This window comes from Manacus candei, unplaced genomic scaffold (genome assembly GCF_025592945.1).
Source record: "Manacus candei isolate 608988 ecotype Guabito, Panama unplaced genomic scaffold, ASM2559294v1 h1tg000034l, whole genome shotgun sequence".
Classification (NCBI taxonomy): domain Eukaryota; kingdom Metazoa; phylum Chordata; class Aves; order Passeriformes; family Pipridae; genus Manacus; species Manacus candei.
The window spans coordinates 11,755,791-11,781,110 of record NW_026138082.1 but is presented as its reverse complement, the minus strand read 5'-3'; the positions used below and the strand labels follow the sequence as shown (position 1 = coordinate 11,781,110).

The following is a 25,320-nucleotide window of genomic DNA, read 5'->3' as shown; positions in this document are numbered from 1 at the left end:
TTTCCTGTAAAAAAGAACATGGCACAAGTACATGGGTGTTGAAAAACCCCAGTATATCTCTCCCTACATGTTTAAAAATCTAAGCTTTATTAAGTTTATCCAAGAGTCCAAATGAAAATGTTCAGAAATATTAGAGATTAAAAAACCTTCCCAAAACCTATACTAAAAAGGCATTAAGAAACTGTTCCCCTCCTATAATATTCAAGTAGTCCTAGTTTTAGTGGAAGTTATTCTCATTGGAAAAAAAGTCTAATTGGTCAATACATGACATGCCTTCAGAAGTCTTCAGTGAATATTCCTTTTGGACAAAAGAAATGCAGAAATAATTAAAAGTTGTGCATTGGAATTTTAACATGAATGAATCAACTTGGACGTATACCACAGCCACAGAGATAGAATAGTTAAAAAAGTAGCAAGAATAATTTTTATTTGAAAAAAAAGAAAAAAGCTTGAGTAGCACTGCAATTCTGCTAACTTCTGTGTTCACTTGTCTAAACTCTTGATACCAAAGCTTATACATTTCATCAAATATCAAGCTGTAAGACAATTGTTGTAGATTGAGAAAGAAAAAAAGGGAATGGGTGCACTCAGGTCTCTGTTTGAGTTCGGGCACCAGAACTAACTAGTGAATCAATGAAGAGGACAGGCAATAAAATCCGTTCTTTTTAATGGGGACAAAGTTTTATGTTGCTCATAGTTGTAAAAAAATTGGAATGGGCTTCAAGTTAAATCCAAACTTTCAATTCTTATCTTGCAAGCTTTGGAATATGACCACATACTGATTTCACAAACAGCAAATGAATCAGTCTTTTAGATAGAAACTGATGGTGGGAAAGGTTCTTGGAAAGTACAAGGCATGTGACTGCAGTTCTAAATGTTCACAGTAAAACGTGAGTTCATGCAACCATGTTATTCCAACATCCCTTCACCCATTTGTTCAGCCCATTCAAATCTCAAATGTGTTTACACCTCCTGCAGAAGACACCAAAATGTGTGGAGCCAATGAAAGCAACACAGTTCAACTTGCATGTTCACCAGCTGTCCATTTATATTCACTAGGTACTCATAGATAAGTACAAGTCTGCTTAATTAAGTAGAGTTTTTCCTTGTAGTTCAATGAGGGACAAAAGACAACCAAGTACAATTTTTTTTTTTTTAATAAAGATAAAATTACAAAAAAGGTAAAATCAGCTCAGGAAAGGCAAATTACTTTAATAGATCAGTTTAGACATTTAACATAATAACTCACATCCATTTTTAAATACTATTACATAAAGCATGGTGAAGAAAGGAATTTCTGCCTCATAATTAGAAAACTCACAATACAACTTGCCAAAAAACAGAACAAAGCCATTTGAAAATAAATACAGTCCATGCCAAATAGTACAAAATGAAATCAGCAGTCTCTCTTCATACAAAAAGTTTTCTCCTTTTAGGTGTTCTCCAACTCTGGTATTATGTTCTGCAACTGATGAGAGGCTATCTTTTGTTCAAGGGTTGCTGAGCTGTTCTGATTTTGCTCTGTACAAAGGCAAAAATAAACTGTTAAGTTGTTTTACTTTTTTAGAAATGCAATTTTGAATTAGTAGTCATGATTCTAAAATATTTAGCATTATGAGGAACTTAAAGTGATCTCTACAGAATTTAAAATATTATAAAGTATGGATTTAATTAATAAACACTCTTCAAAATGATTACATCATTCATTAATTAGTGTTTACCCTTTGGCGTCTGTCTTTTCACCACTGCTGTCCTTGGCTTTATCCTCCTCCTTAACATCTGAAAAATCACGAGATTTTAAATATACCAAAAGATGCAAGAAAGCCTTAAAATACTTAAGAAGTAAACAGCATGACCAAAGTTGGGTTTTTTTGTATATAATTCTAGCCAGAGGGAACTAGCTTTTAAAAGAACTCACTAGTTACATATTAACATACAGTGTTAAATACATCCCTCCAAAGGAGGGATCTGGGCACAATGCCAAGTGACTCAAAATGCCTCGAGGAAAGGTCTCTCTTGACTGGCCGTAATGACAGCATGCAGTAATAAGACCTGGAGTTCCCATGAGTTCTTTGTGGTAGTCTTGTAACTTTAAGATGTATCCTGTTCTTAGAAAAATCAAGAGTCCTTGGAATTAAACTGTCCCTAGAACTCTATCCAGCTTCTGTTTCAGAGAAAATTAGTTGGCTCACCCCACAAACGCAAACAGGAACAAGTACTTTGTCCAACACATTTAAAGTGAGAATCGCTCTTATCTCTATTTTCACTGAGCAGTACAGATCTCTGGCTCTAAGATTTCAAGCTTGTGGAGAAGGAGCAATATCCCTTGCCTGAAAACACTATTCTAGTGTGAATAGTTGTATCTTGAAACTGATTAATTTAAAATAGAGGCCTTAAATATGATGGAAAAAATATATCATCTCAACAGCTAATCAACCATTAACAGATAAAATATCTGTCTCCTGGCAGGACTGACATCTGCAGTTCTAAATACAGGATGAAATCACATCAGAGTCCTACCTGCTTTTTTGTCCTCAGTCTCTTTTTTGTCTTCCTCTATCCTGGCTTTCTTTGCTCCTTTCTTATGATCTGCAACATTTCGTCGTCCGCCTTCTCCTTCATCTTCAGAATCCGAAAATTCTTCATCACAGGCTATGCGCTTATCAGATGCTCGAACTAGGATTCAGATTTATGGTAATAATTAATCATAAAGTCCAATCACAACAGCCCTAATTAAAAAAAACCTACCAAATTAAGAATGAGTAATAACATACTACAGTAATTTAATGCTGATGAACTATATTATGGATTAAAACACTATTTTTCAAGATACTCTGGGTCTCTCAGCAATATCTTCCAGAAAATAGCTTTACAGAGACACAGGGTGAGAGTGGGGAATATTTTAACATGTATCAAATAAACTTCAAACACTGAAAACTAAATCACAGGAGAAAACATTATGGTTTCAACAGTTTAGAAAATGGACAGAGCACCAATAAGAGGTTATAGAATTATTCCAATCACCATCAAAAAAGGTTAAATGTAGCAGAAAACCCTTGGCTATAGCTGAAGAACAACTCAAAGTCCATAGAAAGGTTACGGTAACAAAGTGAAGGGTAGTGTTGTAAATGTGGAAAAATGTCTCATATCAAAAAAGGAAATAAAAGGTTTTTTTCCTTAAACACTGTATGTCACTTTACATCAAAGGGGGACACAGCTTCTGTCTTTTAGTATTCACAAAAAGGTACTGTATTTCTTTCGTTAAAATTCATTGAGAATTCTGAAGTATCTATTATAGGTCTGAAACTGCCAGTCTGTTTTATAGGATGTAAAAAACCATGCTCTTCCACTGCTTCGTTAGACACTTTAGCAGGTTCAGATTTGCAGATACCACCTTAAAACCACCAAGACTAGTAGACTAGTGGCAAAATGTTTTATGTAGGAAACAAAACTGCCAGTCTTCCAATACTGCACATTGCTATGCCTAAGGTTCTGAACAATTAAATCTAAAATTACTATATTTTGACATGTTCTATCATGAAATGATATTTCTTACTAGAAATGCGTTTATCTGGATCCTCTCCATCCTCATCTCCACTGTCTTCATGAACAGCATCTTCAGGAATGGCCTGCATCTGTACACCAGGTGCATGAGGTAACATACGCAAATTCTCAAATAAGCGTTGCCTGCAAGTAACAGACAAGAAAAGTTGTTACTTCACAGAAGTAACATTTCCTTGAATTTTGTATTAAGTTCTGGAAACTCTGCATTCAAATTTAACCTGCTTCACTTCAGTCAGTTTCATTTTTCAATTTAAAAAAATGTCATGCCAAGTTCAGAAAGTTTTCCATCCCTATGAGATCATCAGTGTCCTCAGTGTACTTGAATATCATTGTCTTTGTACTTTTCAAATACTTATTTTAATTCAACCTTCAATTCCCCACAGGGTCAGCACAAGTACCACCACTTGTGCTGAACTGGCAACAGTATTTCTCTATAATCAGCTAGAGTATCAACTTGGATAATAAACTACCTTCTAGTTTCTTAGAAAGAAAGTCAGACACTTGAAGCATGATGACTTCCCAGTTGTGTGCAGCAATGACATCAGAATCAAAAGTAACCCATCCAGATAAGATTCCTTACTGTCTGTTTTAGGGAGAACAGAGAGAAGTTCTGTCCTGTCTAAGCAACCTGATGTGATGGACATCACATTCCAAGCACCATGTGCAGGAGCAGGAAAGACACTTGGTTTCTCTTGGGACTCAAAATTATCATTCCAAAGTGCAAGTAGAAAGCAAGGTTTGGCAAGCATCGAATATCAGCATTTGCAATAACTACGTCAGTATCCTTCTGCAGAATTTGAAGAGTTAAGAGGCAACTAGTGCTTTTTTGGAATCTTTACAGTCTTTACCTCTGTTTAAATCACATGACCTGGCACAGTAGTTTCACCAATCCAGGGAGCTCTGTAAAGCCAGGTCTCTATGAAAGCACACAACAAACTGAAGGAGAGTCCTCCGAAATGAGGGGTCACTGACCTTGTGGGTGCTAGTATAAGAATGTGAGATTGTGTGTTTTCTATTGACAGAGATACAATCTGTACCCAGGGATGCAGCAGCAAGTTTTGCAGACTACTCGTACCACAAAAGCTCAACAATGTAAAACATACAGCAAAGAGCCTGGCAGATCACCAGCTGGAGTACTACATTACCACAGAGAAATTCTGTACAATTATACTAGTGAAAAATAAGTGTGCTTTTTTTCCCCTCGTGCACATTATTAAAAACCCTTTTATTTGATTGAGATTTATATATTTGTGCTATGAATACCCATCACAGTCTATTCACCAATCACTTCAAAAATTAGTATTTTAACTGCTTTGGTGAATTTTGCAATATGAGAGTTTAAAAGTTAAAGTAGTACCGGCAAACTTATACAGGTAATTTCACATCTTTATTCATCTATTTTTGGTAACCAAAAGAATTCCTGTGCACTGTTAACAGCCTGTTAAAACTTGAGGCAGGGATGGCAGTTTATTTTTTTAAACCCAGAGCAAGGACAAACCATGGTAAGCAAAGAGTACTTTAGGTTAACCAATTATCTTCTGTCAGGTCAGTACAGAATCAATTGTACATATTCATTACTCCATCCCTGAAGTAAAATATTTGTTTCCAACCAAAACTTCAAGATGTGAGGAGTATCAAAAGTGGCACTGGTTAAAAACACATACCCGTCATAGCTTGGCAATGAGCACTGCTCAAACCTTGTGGATTTGTCAAACCACAGTCATTTAACTGCCTGCACACGTATCATTGTCTTTCCACAGTTTTGGATGTTCAAGCTCACATATGACGTTTTATTTTTATAGCTGACAGCTACAAAGAGTGACAGTCTCAGTTCACATTTAGATACAAGGCTGAGAATTAGAAATCCTGATCATCATGGCACACCAGCTTCCTTCCTGGCAGGATAAACTTTCTAAAAAATTAGAATGGAAACTCAAGAAAAATAGTCATCTTTTTAGTTGTTGGAAATAGTAAAAATTCAAGCTGGGTCATAAATTTTCATATTTATAGTCACAGGACTTCATAAGCATACATACTGTTGTAGAAAGAGAGTTCCAAAAAACCCCTCTTTTGACAGAAATGAAAAACATGTCAAATCTATTCAGTACTTATTTTTAGTGTGTAACAGAGAAAGGCATTCAGTTTTCAAAACTGCCTAACAATTAGGCTACTGGAGAAGCATGATCCACATGACCTACTTGATAGGTAAGATAATCATTACTTACTTGATCTTCTCCATATATTCTGGTGTATTCTGATTAGTCATATTTGAAGGACTAATATGAAGCTTGAAGTCTGGCCCAAAATATTCAAAGTAGTCGTTATATGGCAACTCTATAAACCAAAAAAACAAGACAACTTTGTAATCCAAAAAAGATTTTAAATACAACAGTAGATTTGACAGAGTTTTACTTAGAGAACTATCACACCTGAAGCATTCAGGTAAGCAATACTTGAGCATTACCTGAACTGTTCAGTGTTTTTCCTCTAAATTATTCAATAAATGAACTTAAATTTGGTGGCAAAACACAAAGTGAAAGATCTCCTGTAATCACACATTAGAACAACATAAGTAATAAATTTGATAAAATAATTAAAAATGCTACTTCTGCAGGAAAGAAGATCAACTGACGATTTCTTGCAGCTGCTTTCAAAATTAGTCCAGTTTGAAAGGTCTGAGTGAACAATTCAAAATATTCTTTCAGTAAAACTTTTAATACCCATTACTAGGTTGAAGATCACAGCTAATTCAATATCCTTGGTAAGGGCTGTACAGTGGTTGAGTGCTACCCATGTCTGTCGGTTTTCTCCCTTAACCCACTTTTCATATTTTCACAGATAATGGTCCCCTGACTGGAACACTGAATCACCAAAATGAAGGTGACGAAGACTTGATAGCCAGGACAAGAGTAGTATTTTATATTGAATATGACTGTATCTTTCCAGACAAATTAAGAGAAATCTAAAAAACCCCATAGAACCCTTAAGAAATATGACACTGAAATCCATTTTTAATTGACACCTTTATCTTTCTTCATCTATGATTATTACAGGATAAGAGATCTTGTTAGGTGGATAGAAAGCAGACAGGAAGATTAAGTTGCTATTGCAACATTTAGAAATGCACTGCTATTTCTCAGAACAGATTAAAGATAACAGGGACACAAAAAGTTGAGAGGAACATTAAAAAAAAAAAATCCAAAAAACTTCATATGCCTATATATAATTCATTGAAAGGGGCATGCTAATGGGAAAAAAATCCCAAGATAAGGAAATACTACTTTCTCTTCAAAAGCTTCGACTGACAAAGAATATATGTTGACAAGAAAGATGGAAAATATATATCTTGAAAGGCACAGTCCAAATAGTCTTTTCTCAATGACAGCAGCATTCCACTCAATGGACTGAAACACTGAATCTACCAAGTGATACATGAATAGCAGAAGTTTATCAGCAAAAGCTGAGATCCATCATGGAAAATGCCAGTGACTGATGTGCAACAAACCAGTCCAAATAGCAATTTTATATAAAAGGCATTCCAAAAACATGTCCAAGAGCATATCTGGCCAGAAGCAAAGCGAGCACAGGATCTTTGGGGATCTTCCTCAGAGAAATTACTGGTTTTAAATTTTTTTAGATAGCTTGTATAGCCAAAATTGAGTGAAATGGAAGAGTGAAAGTCCATATACTTTCACAGCTACTTTTAAGTCAGATACAATGAAGAAGCAGTAGTTTTCCTATGTAAAGCAGACACTTGCATACTCGCTAATTTCTTATGAATACCATGTTCATGTTGCAGCAGTACATATTCTATCATACTGATAATATTTGTACTAGAAGTACTTACAAGTAAGGTTTCGTAAGTTTTACATTTCGAATTTTCAAAAAATGATCCACTCACTTAAAGCTCTTGCTGAGGCATAAAAAAGTCCCAAATACTTATGTTTATTTAGTGCATAAGATACTGAAAATTTATTAGCTAAATCCTAACAATAACTTTCTACATAGTTTATTCTACACTGATGCATTAGAGCTGTCTAGAGACATATCTGCTATCTGTTCACTTAAAATCTGCCATGATTATTTCTTAATAAAATATTAATTTGAATATTAATATTTACCATTAGGAATTTCACAATCTAAGGCAACAGCAGTTTCATATGTCCAGCATCGAGCGACATTACGAATTGTATAGCCTCCTCCTCCTAACATCAGCAACGGCAAGTTAAAAGTCTTTACAACTTCCACACATTTAGCATGACCTGTCAAGCAAAAAGGGAGTTGACAATATATGCAAAATAGCTATTGAACAGAAAAATATATAATGAACTATTTAATCAGACATATGCAGTCACACTCAACAAGTAAGGACTGAATTGATTCAAACAGAACTGTCTCCCCCTAGAGCTAAGCACAACCTCACAAGAAGTCAAGACCTACAGATGAGAAATGTACAAAACACAACGAACATCATCCACCCCAGTCTTCAGAGATGCATGATGGTCTATTGTTGCTCTGAAACGATCTTAGAATGTTCAGTGTTTTGTCTTTTCATAACTCATGTCATACACAATGACAAATCTAGGGACAATTTCTCAATCAAATGCAATGGGGGAAAAAGGGAAAACAAAATCAGTACTTGGTCCTTTCTACTTCTAAATTTGAACCTGTATTAGAGGTTGCTAAGTCTTGCTTACAGAGTGAACTGGTGCCAAGACAGTACACACTCCAGGGAGATACAGCATACTGAAAGGCATCTGTAGGAGGCAGCAGCTCTCTTGGTTTCCAAGATATGTAAGATGGAAAAAAATCTGAGCTGTATGGGCAACTGAAGTAGCTTTGCCACCTGGTGCAAATCAAGAAAAGAACCCTGAAACACTGCAGACCCAACAGATACTATACTGCATTTTGTTGCCTACAAAACTCTTAATTGTCTCATTAAAGAAACCCCATAAAAACAAGAAAATCCAGAAAATGAATGATTCCAATAGGTTGGATTCAAGGCTTAGCAAAAGTTCAACATACATTTAATATTTTGTCACTTAAATAAATAATAATAAAATGATAATAATAACAGTAACATTTGTGCTATTTGCTAAATTAACATCTTATCCCAATTTTGAGAATCACAATTTTGGATAGAAATTTAAGTAATCCTAAAATACAGTAATTCTATGAAAATTAATAAAAATTAATGTAAACATTTCACTCAGTATAACAAACACCACTATAAATTTAACAATGCAGAGAGTCTTCTCATTTCAGTAATAGCTATTTTACACCCAACAAGGTGTTTTATGTTTAACATCTGTAGTCTAAGTGGACTACTAACTAGTTTTGTTATTTGCCCATCACTGTCTGCGTTGCAGACAACTGTTGTCCTGTCATTCCAGGATGCTGCTTTAAAGCTATAGAAAGCCTGTACATAGAAGAAAGGGAATCACTTGAGTGGCTAGGAAGCACATGGAAAACCAAGCTTCTTAACTTTTTTAGATGGACAGAAAGAAAGAGGCAACTTCTGGGTTTCTTTTGGCCACCCCTGTATAGCAAAGAAAGAGGTGATTAATCACATTAATGAACAAAATCTTTGTGACTCCAGTCCTCATCATGCAAGTGTCTCAAAAAACAGTATGAGGGGTAGAGGTTTCTAGTAAGTAAAAAGTTACAGATGACAAACAGACACTTTTCTGTTTACCTTTAACAGTAAGATTAAAGCATCCCAGCCTGTCACCAGACAGCGAATCTGCTCCACACTGTAATACTACAGCACTGGGCTGGTACATCTCCATTACTTTGGATATAATCTACAATTGATATAAAATAGCAAGTCATTAACTGACATTATGAAAATAAAATCAAACTAGCATCTTTGCAGAGAGATTAAAACCAAAAAAAGTACTCACTGGTTTGAATATTTGCCCATATGATTCATCATCTATACCATCCCTCATTGGAAAGTTGACAGCATAGTATTTGCCTTTTCCGGCACCAATGTCCTATACGCAAAGATGACAATACTTTAATACAAACACAGAATGTTATCATGGAAAAAATCTACACAAATCTGCTGAGCTATCATTATATATATCTGTGAGGAGTAAGAGGCAAAGTTTACTTGGTTCATGTTTTCCCATAAAACCATTTTGGAGTGCAGGAGTTACACACTAAGACTAAAATAGCAAAAACACACTCAATTTTTTAATTCAAAGATTAAGACAAAAAGACAAATCATAACTGTCTACTCTGGTAAAAATAGTTAAACAAAAGCAAGTATGAAAACCAAGAAGAGCAACGTGATAAGCATGTTTTCAGTGTTGTATAGAAGATTTGGACTTAAAGAGGTTTTTAAAACCATATTATTTTGCCCCAAACATAAGATGAGGAAGCAGCTGCAGCATAAGGGAGCGAAGAAAAATCAAACTGAGGCCACTTACAGGTGCCCTTGAAGAAACTGAGACTTTTTAAACAAACAAACAAAAAAGAAATTGTAGATTATTCTCAGTTCCATCAGGTGTCAAGACAGGAACCTCAGTAGCTTATCCTACCAGCTTTCCTAGATAACATATGCATTAAGAGAAAAAGTTCTTTGCAAAAAAAATAATCAAGTGAATACACCCTGAATCCATCCACACAAAGATCTCTGCTTGACCCACATTTGCATTTCTTCCCTTTATTTCATCACCAAGACAGACAGAAATCTGTTTTGGTGACAGAAAACTGCTCCAGTCTATAGAGCAGTTTTCTGCCACTAATAAAGGTGTAGTGGAGCAGACAGTGAGAATTGATCTGTTCAGTATGGCTGTAAACTATTATCAAACAGCAGCTCTGCAGAAAGATCTGCATTTCAGGTCCAATATATCCTTGAAAAGCTACAAGTCATATGTAGGATAACCCAGCAATACAAATACTAAACTTCTCAACACTACCTACTGTAAGTGTCATGGACTTTTTCCCTCTTCCTGAACAACGCCTCCTTAGCAGTAAATGCATCAGTAAAGTGTCACTTCCAGTAAATATTTTTAACTGGAATGGGTGAGGGGAAACAGATGGACGTGGGGAGGGCAACAAATGGCCCAATGAAACATAAACACAGGGCTAACAGTTGACTTTCATTGTCACCAGAACACTATTCATATTTCATACAGTATTGCAAGACTAGTGACACTGAAGACCCCTGCTGAATGCAACTCTGGATGATTTGAAGCATAAATTATCCACAGTCTCCCAAAGTGAATAATCTAGGCTTTAAGATGCTGAATTTTCTGAGGTGATCACAGAATGGTCAGGGTCGGACAAAGGGACCTCTGGAACTCATCTAGTCCAACCCCTTGATAACTCAGGTTTCACAGGATCACACCCAGATGGGTTTTCAGTATATCCGGGAGACCCAACAACTTTCTTGGACTACTAGAGTGCTCTTGTCACCCTCAAAGTGTTTCTGTTTGTGCCCACTGCCTCTTATTCACTCACTGGGCACTACTGAAAAGAGGCAAGTCCCATCCTTTTGACACCTGCCCTTGAGATATTTGTAAGCATTGATGAGGTGATCTCTCAGTTGTCTTTTGTCCAGGATAAAGAGGGCCAACTCTGTTAACCTTTCCTCATAAGAGAGATCCTCCAGTCCCTCCATCATCTTTGTTGACCTCCACTGGACCCACTCCAGGAGTTCCATGTCTCTCTTGTACTGGAGAGCCCAGAACTGGACACAGCACTCCAGATGTGGTCTCAACAGGGCTCAGTAGAAGGGGAAGGATCACTGCCCTTGACCTGCTGGGTCACACTCTTCCTGATGCACTACAGGACACCATTGGCTTTCTTGGCCACAAGGGCACACTGCTGGATCACAGTTAACTTGTCCACCTGGACCCCAGGTCCACAGAGCTGCTTTCCAGCAGGTCAACCCCTAACCTGTTCATGGGGTTATTTCTCCTCTTGCCTTGCTTTACAGATTAAAAAAAAAAAAAGAAATCATTAAATTCATCTTATCCTAAAATACAGCAAAGTCAAATGTTCACACTATTTCCCACTAAACAGAGTAGTTGCTTGAGCTACTCAACAGATGTTTTCTGTAACTGATACTTGCAGTGGATATAAAGACTAAAGAAACAATATAGCATTCTGGTAGCTTCCCATTCACCTACAGATCAAGCTGACTCATTCGACCTGGGCCTCTCTGCAAAGCAACTTATCTGTCCATGTATATAAATGACAAAATTAGTGTTATTATCTAAGATGTGTACAAGGTCAAATAACTTACTAAGGACACTGGAAGTTTAGACTGAACAATACCTTCAGTAGAAAATGGATGAATGCTGATGAACTAGAAAATCTCAGTGAGATTCAGCTACGCTGATGGAGCAGCAATTACAAAATCATTATGAGACATGACGTTCCTGAATCAAATAAGTGTAACCTGATCAGCAATCTAGATCAACTAAAGAATGACAGAAACAAGCTGGGAAACATGCTACTGACCAAAAGAAAGATAAGATTTGGCTGTTAAAGTTGATAAAAATAACCACCAATGGCAGATCAAGTTAGGCAGAAGCAAGCAGCACAATACTGGCCTCCAGAAGGAATACTGACTTTTCAGAGAATTAGTTCTCCCTTTAGTTCTATTAGCTTTTCAAGCTCTGGACATAGGGAAAAGCTATTTTTTTCCTATGGGGATGTAATTATTGCAATAAAGCCTGCTAAAGACCGTATGAAGAAAACAATCATTTCAAAATACTAGCTAGCAGTGCAGAATAAAAGTTACCATGCCTGAGGTACTGTTTGTCACTGACACTGTGCCAAAAAATAAAAAAAACCAATAACAGACAATATTCTTCTATTTATTTCAACTGTGTTATCTTTAAATTCTTTGTTCTGGGTGTGGTGAGGTGAAGAGTCCATAAACTTCTCTGTCAACGGGAAGTGCTGCTTCTAAAAAGCCAACATATCTAGCCCTTCAAAAAAAAAAAAAAATCTAGCCAAATTCAGCAACAACAGCTTGTCATGATAAACATCCTGGTCTGAGCTGCTTTTTCTTTGAAGCACCACTACCACCTTGTGGCCAGTCAAGTTAAACCACACAGATAAAAACTCTAACCTGATTTCTACTGAAATCAATTTAGAACACAGTTTAACAGAATCTAACAGCCATAATAACATTCAGCTCCAACAACCACACTGAAATGAATGCTTAGCATCCCACTGGGTTAAAGCTCAACTTTCACGTACTCCTGTGTCCTCTGGGTACGATCAGCGCACTGGAAAGCACACATTTCAGGAGTGTTAGCCAAAACACAAACATTTGTATCTCATGAATCAATTTAAAGATAGTAGAAAAACAGTGAATTGTTTCCAGCACACCATTTTTGTAGGCCAACTTTTCAAAACTGCTTACAATTTTTAAAAATGTTTCTAACTCTATGTATAAACTGATGTGCAAAGTTCCTAACACGAGAGGTGCAACTTATCCTGAGAATACCTCTGATAAAACAGGTTTAATTTATGAGTTTGAAGTTAGGAATATATTAATCCTAATACTTGAAATACTCTTTCAAGTTGTGAAGTAAAACAATTTCCTCTTCTAATAGACAAAAGTCTACCATGAGGAATGATTAAAAATTAATATGAAAGGCCAGGAAAACTGGGTTTCCATTCTCAGCTTTGCCAGAGATTCTACAACAGCTCAAATGATAATTCTTCACAGGCAAATGCTCCCTCCCTCAGGCTGCTACAATGCTCACTACATAACTGCTTGTGGGGCATGCTAAAGTTCTTAGGTAGTGAGCATCATGAGAATTCAAAACAAACTTCATGACATAAGAAATATTCCAAAAATGAGCCAACTCATATTACTAGGCAAATAGAACACAGTAAATTTAAATTGCAACTGAAGCTTTGTGACTATTAAAGGTGTGAAATGTGTTATTCTAAAATCTGAAATAAGTTTTGAAGGCATGTGATCTCCAAACAGTTACTTTTCACTGTAGATGCAGAACTGAAATGCATAGATAATTATAAATATACCAGACTGTCTTCTTAGAAACATCTCCAAAATCTGAGTGCATTAAACTAATGATATTTGAACAAAAAATTTCAGCCAATTTATCCAGAAATTAAGGTGTTGATGTCACTTAGAATTCCCCACTATCCTGTATTATTTTTCCTAGGATTCCTTAACAAATCTATCACTCTAGACCGACAAATTTTCTGAAAACTTACTGCTGTATACCATTATTCGACATAGTTATTGTAGCCTAGTGCTAAAACAGTATCTACAAGGAAGAGAGTAAGAGAGAATTTATCACCAATGAAATTTCATGTTTAACCTTACCCTAAGGTCTCCTGTGCCTGGAAAATATTCTCCATACTTATGGAATGATACTGTCATGACACGATCTGTGGTATAAAATGCTTCTTCAACACCATCACCATGATGGATATCAATATCAATATACAACACTCTTTGGTGATACCTAGAAAGAAAATAACATGAGAAATCATCATTATCTCTTATATTTATAATAGACTGATACCGAACAAGAAAAAAACTAGTGAAAAAACCCACAACCAGACATTAAAATCCAAGATTACAATCATGTTGATGATTTTGGTTGAGGCAACCATATCCTCTCAGAATTCTCAGTCCAGTATGAATAGCAACATTATTAAGTTTATCTTAATCAAAATAAGTAACGTATCTAGTATTTACCCCAACTCATCTCACTCTGTAGAAGCTATACCTTGTGCTTCTGCTCACAGCATTTGTTGTTCACATCTGCTGAATTCACCCCTTTCACACGACACTTCTTTCTGCCTTGTCAATAATTATCAACAGTCTGTGTTCCATAAGCCCTCAAAAAATAAATTAAATACTTGTTTTTCATTGACTTTTCTTCTTCACCTCTCCAGCTTGTAAATATAAGGACATTCTTACTTTCGAGTGTATCACACTTTCTATTTGCAAAAATTTATTACACTACTGTTATTTCCTTAAATACTGCAAATTTCAGGTCATTTGAGATGGATAAAGAAACCCGTGGTTTGAAGCCTCAGAGTACTGAAAACAGTATTGACCCTTAAACTCTATGTTTTCTAATAAAGAACAAAGTCTGTCAACATCAGAAGATGCATTTTCATCATGCTTTGTGCAGTACTATAGAATATGAGTCTGAGCAGCCATAATTTTGGGGACAGTCTCCTACGGTTACATAACCTATAACTATTTGCAAGATTCCTTCCTTCACATTCACATTAAGCTAAAAAATTGAGGACTGGACCACAGAAAATCATATCACTTTTCATAGATTGCACAGATAGCTCCTGAATATATGCTGCACATTAAAAAGTGTGTCTAATTATTTAGTCTCTTTAGAAACCTTTTCCATCTCTAAACTTCCAGATTACAGCTGCTTCCCCCATTCCTCACCAGCAAACTCAGCTGTTCCATTCACAAGAATCAAATACCTAGAATATTTCTTCTAATAAATGATATTTATGTGTTATTAGAAGGGATACAGTCTTCTGAAGTGGTAAAAGCAACATTCAGGATTTGGAATTTTAGTGAAACATTACTGCTTGAAGTTAATTATACGATCACTTTTTCATTACTCCTCATTTTTTATTTTGCAGTCACAGAAGCACAGCTGTTATTTCACTATTTATTCATAACAGCCACATTAATTCATGTAATAATCCAGGAAAGCTCAGTGCATGATCTACCCTGAACATTCCTGTTTGGTTAGAAACAACTCAAGTGATAGGAAACAGGCAGGCATATTGTGAAACCACATGGATGTAAGATTATGAGCACAATGACTGCCCTAAGGGGTCAGGGTAGTGATCGATCTAGCCCACTATTCTGTCCCCCTGAGAAGATTAATATTTCCTGAAAGCAAATAAGCCTATCCATTTTCTGAATTCTGCTACTCTAGTACTTCCCCACCATCTAGACTTACAGCACATGGTGTTTTACATGGTGCACTGTTGCTTGGATCTTTAACATCCATTTGCAGATCTCTTGTCCATGATTACGTTTAATCCCTTTTGAACCTTGTCGCTGTCTGCTTCCTTAAGCCTCCTGTGGCAACAAGTTCCAGAAGTTCACTATCCTCTGCATAAAGAATTATTTCTAAGTATCTCTTTTTAACCTATCTCCTACTAGTTAACTTTTCAGCTTGCCTGTATTTAAGTTTGAACATCCTGATGAAGCCAAACCAGGCAGAGATTGGAGCCTTCTTAATTGAAACTGCAGAATTTCAACATGGGCTACGAAAACTCACTGAAATAACTACAATCCATATCTTAAAACATTTAAATACTTAAATTGGACACTTTCTATAATTTTATCTTCATCACAAACTTACTTCAGTAACTCAAGGATGGCAAGCACAATATCATTGACATAACAGAAACCAGATGCCTCCGATTTCTTGGCATGGTGAAGTCCTCCAGCCCAATTGACTGCCATGTCTGTTTGTTGTCTGTTTAATTTTACTGCCCCAGCTGTAAAAAGACACAGAGAAGAATGAAAGAAAAGGGAGTCAGAAATTTCTGATGGCCTTTAAATCTGATACATGAAATAATATTTTGTTTTTTTTAAATAAACTGATCTTAGAACTGATCTCCTATCAACACAGATACTTAATATAACTCATATTTTACAGTCTGTAACTGATATATTATAAATAATAAATAAATATATTAAAAAACCCTTATACTTGCTTGAGTTTTAAATACGCTATCAAAATTTTAAGTTGCTGACATAAACCTACTAAAGCTACAAAAGAGCTGGTAAACAACCCAGACTTACCAACAGAGCCTCCAGTTGACAGCTGACAAAACTCAAACAGGCCATCAAATACAGGACAATCTTCTCCAACATTAACTGTGTAAGAAATGTATTACTTTTTCAAAACACCATTCCAACAGCACTGATATATACATGGATAACACAGATGCATAGTTCATTCAGCATTTTAACTACTTACCCCCCACCCCACTTCATTTGCCAGGCTAAATTTCAAACACTGAAAGCAATGTAGAATCTTTATAGTATAAGATGACTTCAAACTATCTTCTTTTTTATTTTTTTCTTTTTTTAATTCTTTTTAGTTTCTGTGGGAAGATTTGTCTACTCATTAACAAGAAGTTCGATGATTTTTAGATTTTTGAAGAAGTGCTGATTAACATAGGTCATGTTAAAAAACGCACAATTACTTAGAAAAATAATTTGCTGACAATAAAGCATCATAAAGAGGTTACAATACTGCCTTTAAAATTTATATAATAGCTGTCAAACTGCATTCCTAACAGCACTTTGAGCCTATTCCTATAATTAGAAAAATAAATTAACAGAAAGTGTGAACAGTGAAAAAGGTACAATTCTTACTATCTCCCTCCAAGAGAAATGAATAACTTCTTTTCTTGACTTAAACACACTTTAACACATTAATTTTTACTTCTCTACTATTCTAAAAGCCATTCTTTTTCAGAAAGATTTTAACGCACTTTCATAAACAGTTCACACAAAGTTTAATCTATGCATTAAGCCTTATTATTAGTAGTAGTATTTCACATCTAGAATACATCCTATGAAAGAGGAGGCAAAAATTCTTACATATGCTTAAAGAACATTTTTTCCAACATGGCTGGTTTTAATGGAAAAGTCCAAAATAGTGTAGCTAAAGGCAAGCATATGTTACTCTTGTTAAGAGTATTTCTCTAACTTCTGTATTGGTGAATACTGAGCTTTAAACAATGCTAACCATCAAAGCACATGCACATAGATTTAGCCTAATGTTGACACTTACATCTCTGCATTTGCTTGCTGTACTCAGACATATTGTCAGGCCTTATTGATCGGAGAAATTTGATATATTCATCACTATGGTACTTGGTCATTTCCTCAGCAGTTGCTTTGTGGGGTCGCTGATAACAAGAACAAATTAAAGAAATAATCAGAGCGCTCCGCAAAATCAGCTAACAATTGGCTAAAACAGGTAACTTGAAAGAAATCTCACCTACTTTGAAATGAAAACAGTTAAAGTGACAGAGTGCTGTTTCACAAAAAGCAAAGGCTATTCCATTGTGAATACACAACTTCATTAAATACTGCTTCACTTTTAAGTAAAAGAGCTCTGAATACACTAAGTATTCTCTGTTTCCACTTTCACCTCTCTCATTTGTGTGACAAGATCTTTAAAAATAACTAAAAACACTTCAGTGGATATTCTATTGCTTATACTTACGTAAATTTCCATTTTTCTGTATAAGCCATAGTTTAGCAGCAAGTTATGGGTCATTCGGATCCTGTGAGGTTTCATTGGATGCCCTTGTCCATAGTAATAGTTTCCAATATCACCTGTCAATATTACACAAAAGAATAGCTATTCATATTACAAGTTTTCATTGCCACTTAGAAGAATCATTCTCAGAAGATAAGTAAACAGGTACGATTCCAGAAAACAAACAAACCCCATAAAGGGAGTACAGTCTATTTCAAAAAGGCCACAAGGAAAACAAACCGTTGTATGTCAGAAACAAGACACAGAGGGCAAAAAAGAGCCTGAATCTAACATTTTCACTACAAGCAGACAGCAGTGAGAGAGCAAAGACTACAAGACATGGTTTCAAATCAAGAGTGACGTTCCGGCCCAATAATGGGCCAGAACTGAAGAATAAATAATGGGAAACAGAACTGGAATTAACAAGGAAGTAGAAACTACTGATGACATTGCCACATAATGACACAACAGAGGCTGTAGTAAAACCTACCATTTTGCAGGAGCTGATTTTAAGATCCTCAGCCTGTCCTGAACTACTAATACTAGCAGTTAACATTACAGAAGTCAGCTTCAGATCCACTGTGGCAACCACATGCACAAACATTCCCCGGACACTTGCTGCTAGAGATCCACAGCAGTTTAACAAGAACCTTGTAATCCAGATTATCCTGGCTCTATCAAATTGAAAAGCAACTAGACACACAATTAAAAAAACAAATTTGACACTCATTTCCAAGAAAAGAATGTCTGGTCTCATGGGCTAGTAATAAGTTTTCTTCCAAGCTTGGGTACTGTTAGAACATAGACAACCCAATTTTGAGCACTGATATTCCCGAGACATGAACCATTTTAAACAGAACAGTTTCTGGAAACGTAAATGAGCCTAAAAATTATGTCCAGTTGTCAATGGTTTTCAGCTGGAGAATTCTATAACAACTATTCACAACAGCACCTCTCTTCTTTTTGAGTAAACTTCCCGATAGGATTACTGAACTTTACCTTCTTTAACTTTTTACTTTTCTTTCACATCCTTCAACATGCTCTGCCTTGTCCACTGGGAACAAAAGAAACACTATTTTCACAATGTCATACTATTTTACAATTTTTGTCAGTCAGAGGCAAGAAGCAGCACCACTACAAAAAGAGCTTTAGTTTCACCTCTTCAGCATGAGCTTTGTGGAGGAAGGGTAAATGTCAGCTTAAGGTAGCATCATCAACCACCAAGAAAAACAAGTATTACAGCAAGATTATAAGTCTCAAAGCATTTTAAAATCCTTCAAGCTTTCAGTTTTCAAAGTGACAAGGAGAGTAAGAATACTTAAGAAAAGAGATACAATCTAATGTAACATAACAAGAAGGTATTTGGAAAGACAACCACTCAACACCTAGCTCTTTGCCATCCCATAACAATAGAAACACCAAGTTTCAGCATTAAGAACTCGGAAGAGCTTGGACCTTCTAATCTGGATACGTAAGTAGAAGGTTAGCACTTTCTGTTAGTTACTAAAACCTGGAGTCTGCAGGTACTTATTGCAAGCCTGCAGGTTTGGTCACACGCAGATCAAGAGCAAAAGGTATTAAGAACATTAACAAACTCCTTCCTTCCGTTAAAAACATTTTCAAGCATTTTATGAAAGAATACCTTTTATATTTAGTGTTTAGGAAAAATCTCTCTCAGCTCTTTGGAACTAATGCCTAGAAGATGAAAAACAACAATTCACTAGCTCTACTTTGTTTTTTGAAGTTACTGTTAAGTTCCAGATTTAAAAAAAACTTCAAGCTAGTAAGAGCTTAAATTGAAATTTTTAAGACAATAGTGACTATAAGTAATATGATGCTTTTGAGGAAACTTCATTCCAAATGCATTTGGGGCTTAAAGAATGGGTTTTTTTACAGGCCACTTCATTTTTAAACTACTTCAGCTTATATAGTCCTCACTGACATTTTACTCAGAATGCTGATGGATAGGGAAGCAGACAAGAATTATTTTGTATCTTACGTATAATGTAGAATCCATTACTTTTCCCATATGTAATAGAGAAAAAATAAAATTAACAAGTTTCCCAAATAAAATTGCAACATATCCTTCAATATACTGCAATTATTTAACTAAAAAGATTCAAATTTATGCATAGTCTATATACCATACACTGCAGCAGACACTTAAATAAACAAATCAATAAATTAAGCATACTTTTTAGCTATCACTTTATTTTTTACCAGAAAAGAGAATTTTAAAACAATTGGCACACTGGTAAATTTAATGGGAGTTTATTTAATAAAACAGAAGATCTGTGGGTGAGTATCTGGCAGAAGCTTATTGATCCTTCCAGATTAGAGGCCAGCAGTAGTGACTAGCAATAGATATCAATATAATATACTTCAGTAACAAACAATAGAATACCACTTATATCTTTCAGGTCTCAGCATCACCAACAAAAAAGGGTTTTGGTATTAGCCTCATTAAAAAAAAAAATCAAACATATGGACAAGAAGTCCATCAAGTTTCAAGGGACGGTAGTAATGTCTATGTAGGCAAGGGTGGGGAAGGAAAAGATACACAAGAAGTTCCTTTTTCTTCATTAGCACCTTGATTTTCAACTAACATCACACAACGAAGTGGACCCATTTTGGACTCATCATCCTGTGATGAAGGCAAAGGTGTCAAAAGTCTCTCCTCCTTTGCCCATTGAAAAAGAAGGTGGCTTCCTGGTACAAACACTTCATCCACTGATCCTGAAATTTATGTCTCTCTTCTTCATATGTGACAGCCTTATTGGGGCACTTAGGGGAGAAAAGCGATGTGTACCAAGTGCTAGTGTGTGTGAGGATGGGACACTGCCCTCACTAATGGAGCTAAAAAGCTCTGCACATCGTACCAGCCCAACTCTGACTGAGGTATGCTTATATAAGAGAAATGGTACGGAGAGGCCAAGCACACAAGACTATTACTGCAGATAATACGAGTACTTGACCTTAAACTTATTAATACAAAGGTAAAAATCATACAGAAGTGTTATGAGCATATTTATATATCTTACCAGTGTGGGCACATACAGTAGGTGCAAAAGAAAAATTGAATGAGGAAGTGGAGGGAAAAAATGCAAAGTAGTATATGTAGAAAGTTTGCAAATCTATTAGTCTTTCACAACAAGGCTTTGAAAACTGAAATTTACTGTTTTATATCAGTAAAAATGTCAGTTAAATGGCTCTCACTGAGAAGTAGCAACACATAATCTCTGAAAAGTTGAGTCCTTAAGTAAAGACACAAACCAAGTGCCCATTTAATGCTAGTATGAGTTTACTGCCCTGTACTGTTCAGCACCTGATGCAAAATATTACACCAACAGGTGACCAGAAGACCCATCTGAAGACTGTTACATACACTGTCACATCCTAAGTTCAAATATATATATATAAAAAAATTGTTTCTAAATTCGTACAAGTTACACACCAAAATGAAGAGCGCTAACAAATAAACTGATTCCTTCGATGAACATAAGTTTTAGACACCCACTTCTCTATCTGAGACTTTAGCAAGGCCTACAGATAATATTCTAACACACAGAAAAATACAAGAGGCTACATGTCCTAAAGGAACCTCAATTGTGTCCAAAAACATACAACCGAGCAACTACATGCTGCAATGTGCCCAAAAGAGTCTCTCCAGTTACCATGATATACCGAAAATTAACACCACTAAATTTACCCATTACAAAGCAGTCTTAAGTGCCTGAATAGAGGCAAGATATGACATTTATGCTTGTTTTTTTACTTTGCAACTTGCAAGTTACATTACTTCGTAACTTTGAACAGATAAACTGTTATGTACACAACCACATTGCTGTTTATTTTTAGTTGCCATGAATGATGAGGTATTTCAGAACTGCACTATGAGTAGAAACCTAATTGAAAAAATGGAAACCACGTGGAAAAAATATCTTAATAGCAGTAGTTACATTGAATTGACTTCAGCGATAGTAAGAGGTAAACTCACGTAAAGATGAATGTAAAAAAGACCATCAAACAAACAGCTATTCAAACAGGCCTAAAATTACTGCACTAGTATCTGAAAGGCTGGGCATTTTATTCTATTTTTAAAATTAAGCCAACAGCAGAAGACTAGCAAAGCTCTGACTTTTGAACCCTGAGCAGAGGCTGGACATCATCACCTGGTTTGGAAGCCACTGCACAAACTATTGATGAATTTCCAGAAAACACTTCAGTTTAAGTTAATTTTATCTGCAGATGTAAGCTTTAACTAGAAATGCTACTTAAACAATGTCCAACTACAGCAGCATACTGCCCTACTAAAACAGGTTTAGTCTTGTCTTTATGGGTGGAACCAACCACACTCTGATGCAGATCTCTCAAATTTTTCATGAAGGTAGAGCCTTTTGAACACCCACACTAACTTCTGCACAAGCAGAGATCTAAACAATACTGCTGGTGCACTGGCATGGAATAAACACATTCACTCACTGTAACCATGTGAGTTGCTGCGTGATTCTCTAGAACTGTGCTTTGCTGTACAGGAGCACAGAGTTGGAAAGACCATCTGGGTCCCTTGCTATGGTCAACTGTACAATACATATACCTACCTAGGAAGAGCTGAGCTACCCGGGCCACAATGTTGCAAGACCATGACAACAACCTGAAGGTACTTGGTAAGAGACTAAAATAAAAGCTATGATATCCTCCCGTATCTAGCATGGTTCTAGGCAGCGTGAGGAACACTCTTTGCTAAGCTAAGGCCATACACATACTAAGACTAGAAGCACGTATTAAAAATATTTCAAATAAGATCACCAGAGTATTTTAATTTGTAGATTTTTAGTTCTTCCTGTAGTATACTGGCTCAAATTTAAATGAAATTCCTGACTTGAACACAATTACAAGCAAGGAAGATTCCAGAAACTGGATGTGGTTGGCTGTCTATTACAAGCAAACTGTGGGTAATGAAATCAACCTTTGTCTACTTAAAGTTCATTCGTTCTGAGTACAGTATGAAGGCTATTAAAAGTATTAATTATCAAAAAAAACTGTTAACAGCAACACACTGAGAAAACTTGGCACTTTTTAAACTTAGTATACACAAGTTAATTTAAAAAAGCAGTCTTAGATGACAACCACACTGAGTTTCACAAAAAGCATGGAGAAATTTATTGCATCTCAGAAGATAAGGGTATATGCTTCTAGAACTTTTCAACACTTTTTAGTGTATACTTTGCAAGAAAGAGAGTAAAAGTATGTATGGAGGGTTAATTATGAAAAAAAATGGTATTTTACTTCAATTATGACATGCCTTTAGAGATACACCACTATCTCAGCTGTGTGCTTGAGATACATTTGCATTTTTTTTGTTTTGGGTTATTTAGGGCTTCAAATACTCCCTTTGCTGTGATTCAATGACTTTGCTGGTACAATACAGTTACAAAACACTCAGAATTGCGAGATGAACCCCACACTAGCATCAGGAATATTTACTGCATGTATTAACTCTAAAATTTCTTCTAATAACTCTATTTCCAAAAGACATGTAAAATAACTGTTGATTTCGCAATTAAATGAGACATCAGAAGTATTCTAAAGCTCTTTCTGTCATATATAAAGCATTTATTTTAAGTCACTTTCACCACAGATCCTATTTTCTCTACATTATTAACTGCTTTTATCCTAGTCTACATATTCAAGCAACATATGAGCTTCAACTGCCTTAAGTTGCCATTATCCTGCCACCTCCAAACTTCTTCCTCTTCCAGTTTCTCCCCTCTCTTTACTAGCACAGCTTTTTGGCTGTTAATGTGAATCTAATCTTGGCATCGAGTATCAAAATTCAGGGATCACAGGAAAACTGAGTATATCAATATCTAGTAAACTATAGCCATTTGACTTAATTAAAAAAAGAGCAAACTCATAAAAAAAAAAAAAGCAAACATTTGCAGAGAGAAAGCCTCTAAACTATCACTGCTGTCTTTCTTTCAACAAGGTGAAAAGTGATTCCTCTTCCCAAGGAAAAGTAAGATCCCAGCTTCACCAAAATTATCCCTAACAGGGGCCTCCTTTCCCCTTTAGGCGGAACAAAGAACCAGAGCTAGCAACAAAGAGAAGGGGGCGGCAACCACCACTCTGCCTCCTTTAGTGTGGTTAAAAAAAAAAAAAAAAAAGCCAAGACAGGCCCCACAGGATCTGCCATTTTTAAAGAATAGCAGATTTGCTACAGCAACAGACATCTTTGATATCTTAGTGGGTTTAGCCACTCATCTTCATTTCCAAAATGGTGAAAACACCAAAGCCCTATGGCCAAACATCCTCAACCTCCGTTTCCTGGCTACTATCAAGATCAGTCTCAGATGCCATTGCACAGAATTGTTACAATAGGAGGCAATTAAAAAAAAAAAAAATAAAATCTCTTAACTAATCTAACCAACGAGCTTACAAAAAGGAATAAACCAACTGAAGCTCAAGAAGAAAACAAAAAGTTCTTGCCCCTTTGGCCAGAGAAAACCTCAAATAAGTTGCTGCAAAAATCTGAAACCAAGCACAAGCTTCACGTACTTCTTCGCCGTTTCTGGCAACACAGATCACAATCCCCTGTGTCCCCACCAGACAAGCGTGCAAATTCAGAAGGCCTGCAAGCAACTAAAATTTCACTACTATTAAACACCTACGCACACAACTTTTTGCGTTTTTCAGGAAGGCAAGCTCGTGGGAGCCAGACCTCTGCTCCGATGCGACCACAGTTTGGGGAACTGGTGGGGGCAGAGTCCCCCTACCCCTCGGCACCCCACCCTTCGGTCTGAAAGCCAGAGAAAGGGAAAGGCCTCAGCCCAACAATCACCAGGTGCCGGAGCTACACATGGCCTGGACTTTCTTTGCAGAGGAGGAGCCAGACAAGGCAGCTACTCCAACGCCTCCGTGCTCAGAGGATAGAGGGGAGTGTCTCAACTTTTCCTTTTTTTTTTTCTGGGGGGGTAGGGGTGTGTTTAACAATACACACAGCACTCACCACCGGGCCCGGCAGGCCCCGCACCAACACCCGCAGCCCCCCCTCCGCCGCCCCCAGCCCGGCGGCCCCGGGCTCGGGAGCGGGGTACGGCGGGGAACCCCAGCTGCCACGGTGCCGGGACGGGGGGGATCTCCTCCCGATGGGGAAGGGACGCCCGTGCCGGCGGGGCCCGGGGGCAGAGCCCGCCCCGGGCGGCCATTAGAGGGGCACCCCCCGCTCCTACACACGCGCTCCCGCGCCGGCCCTGCTCACCGTCGTAATAGTAGCAGACTTTCTTCTTGCCACCGCCCTGACTGTACGCCATAGGGCTGCCGCGCCGGGGCCGAGGGCAGGGAGCGGGAGGCCGAGGAGAGCGCGGGGCCGGCTCGGAGGGTGGGAGGGGGCGGGAGAGCGGGAACTCGCGGCGCCGGGACCGCCAGCAGCGGGAGCGGGCCGGGCCGGCGGGAGGGGCCGCTGGTGGAGCGCGCCCAA

At 37.0% G+C, this 25,320-nt stretch overlaps 1 protein-coding gene across 1 annotated transcript; it reads right to left on the bottom strand.

Annotated features, from left to right (window-relative positions):
- Nucleotides 1–1,139: 1,139 nt before the first annotated feature.
- HDAC2 (histone deacetylase 2) lies at nucleotides 1,140–25,281 on the bottom strand. Its single transcript, XM_051792207.1, has 14 exons — nucleotides 25,102–25,281; nucleotides 17,805–17,917; nucleotides 17,367–17,484; nucleotides 16,367–16,441; nucleotides 15,921–16,059; nucleotides 13,889–14,030; nucleotides 9,468–9,560; nucleotides 9,260–9,368; nucleotides 7,686–7,826; nucleotides 5,790–5,898; nucleotides 3,557–3,687; nucleotides 2,521–2,676; nucleotides 1,722–1,779; nucleotides 1,140–1,521 (listed from the first exon to the last, which is right to left on the bottom strand). The coding sequence occupies exons 1-14, from the start codon at nucleotides 25,151–25,153 to the stop codon at nucleotides 1,491–1,493; spliced, it is 1,467 nt and encodes a 488-aa protein (XP_051648167.1). The 5' UTR covers nucleotides 25,154–25,281; the 3' UTR covers nucleotides 1,140–1,490.
- Between the last annotated feature and the right edge of the window lie 39 nt (nucleotides 25,282–25,320).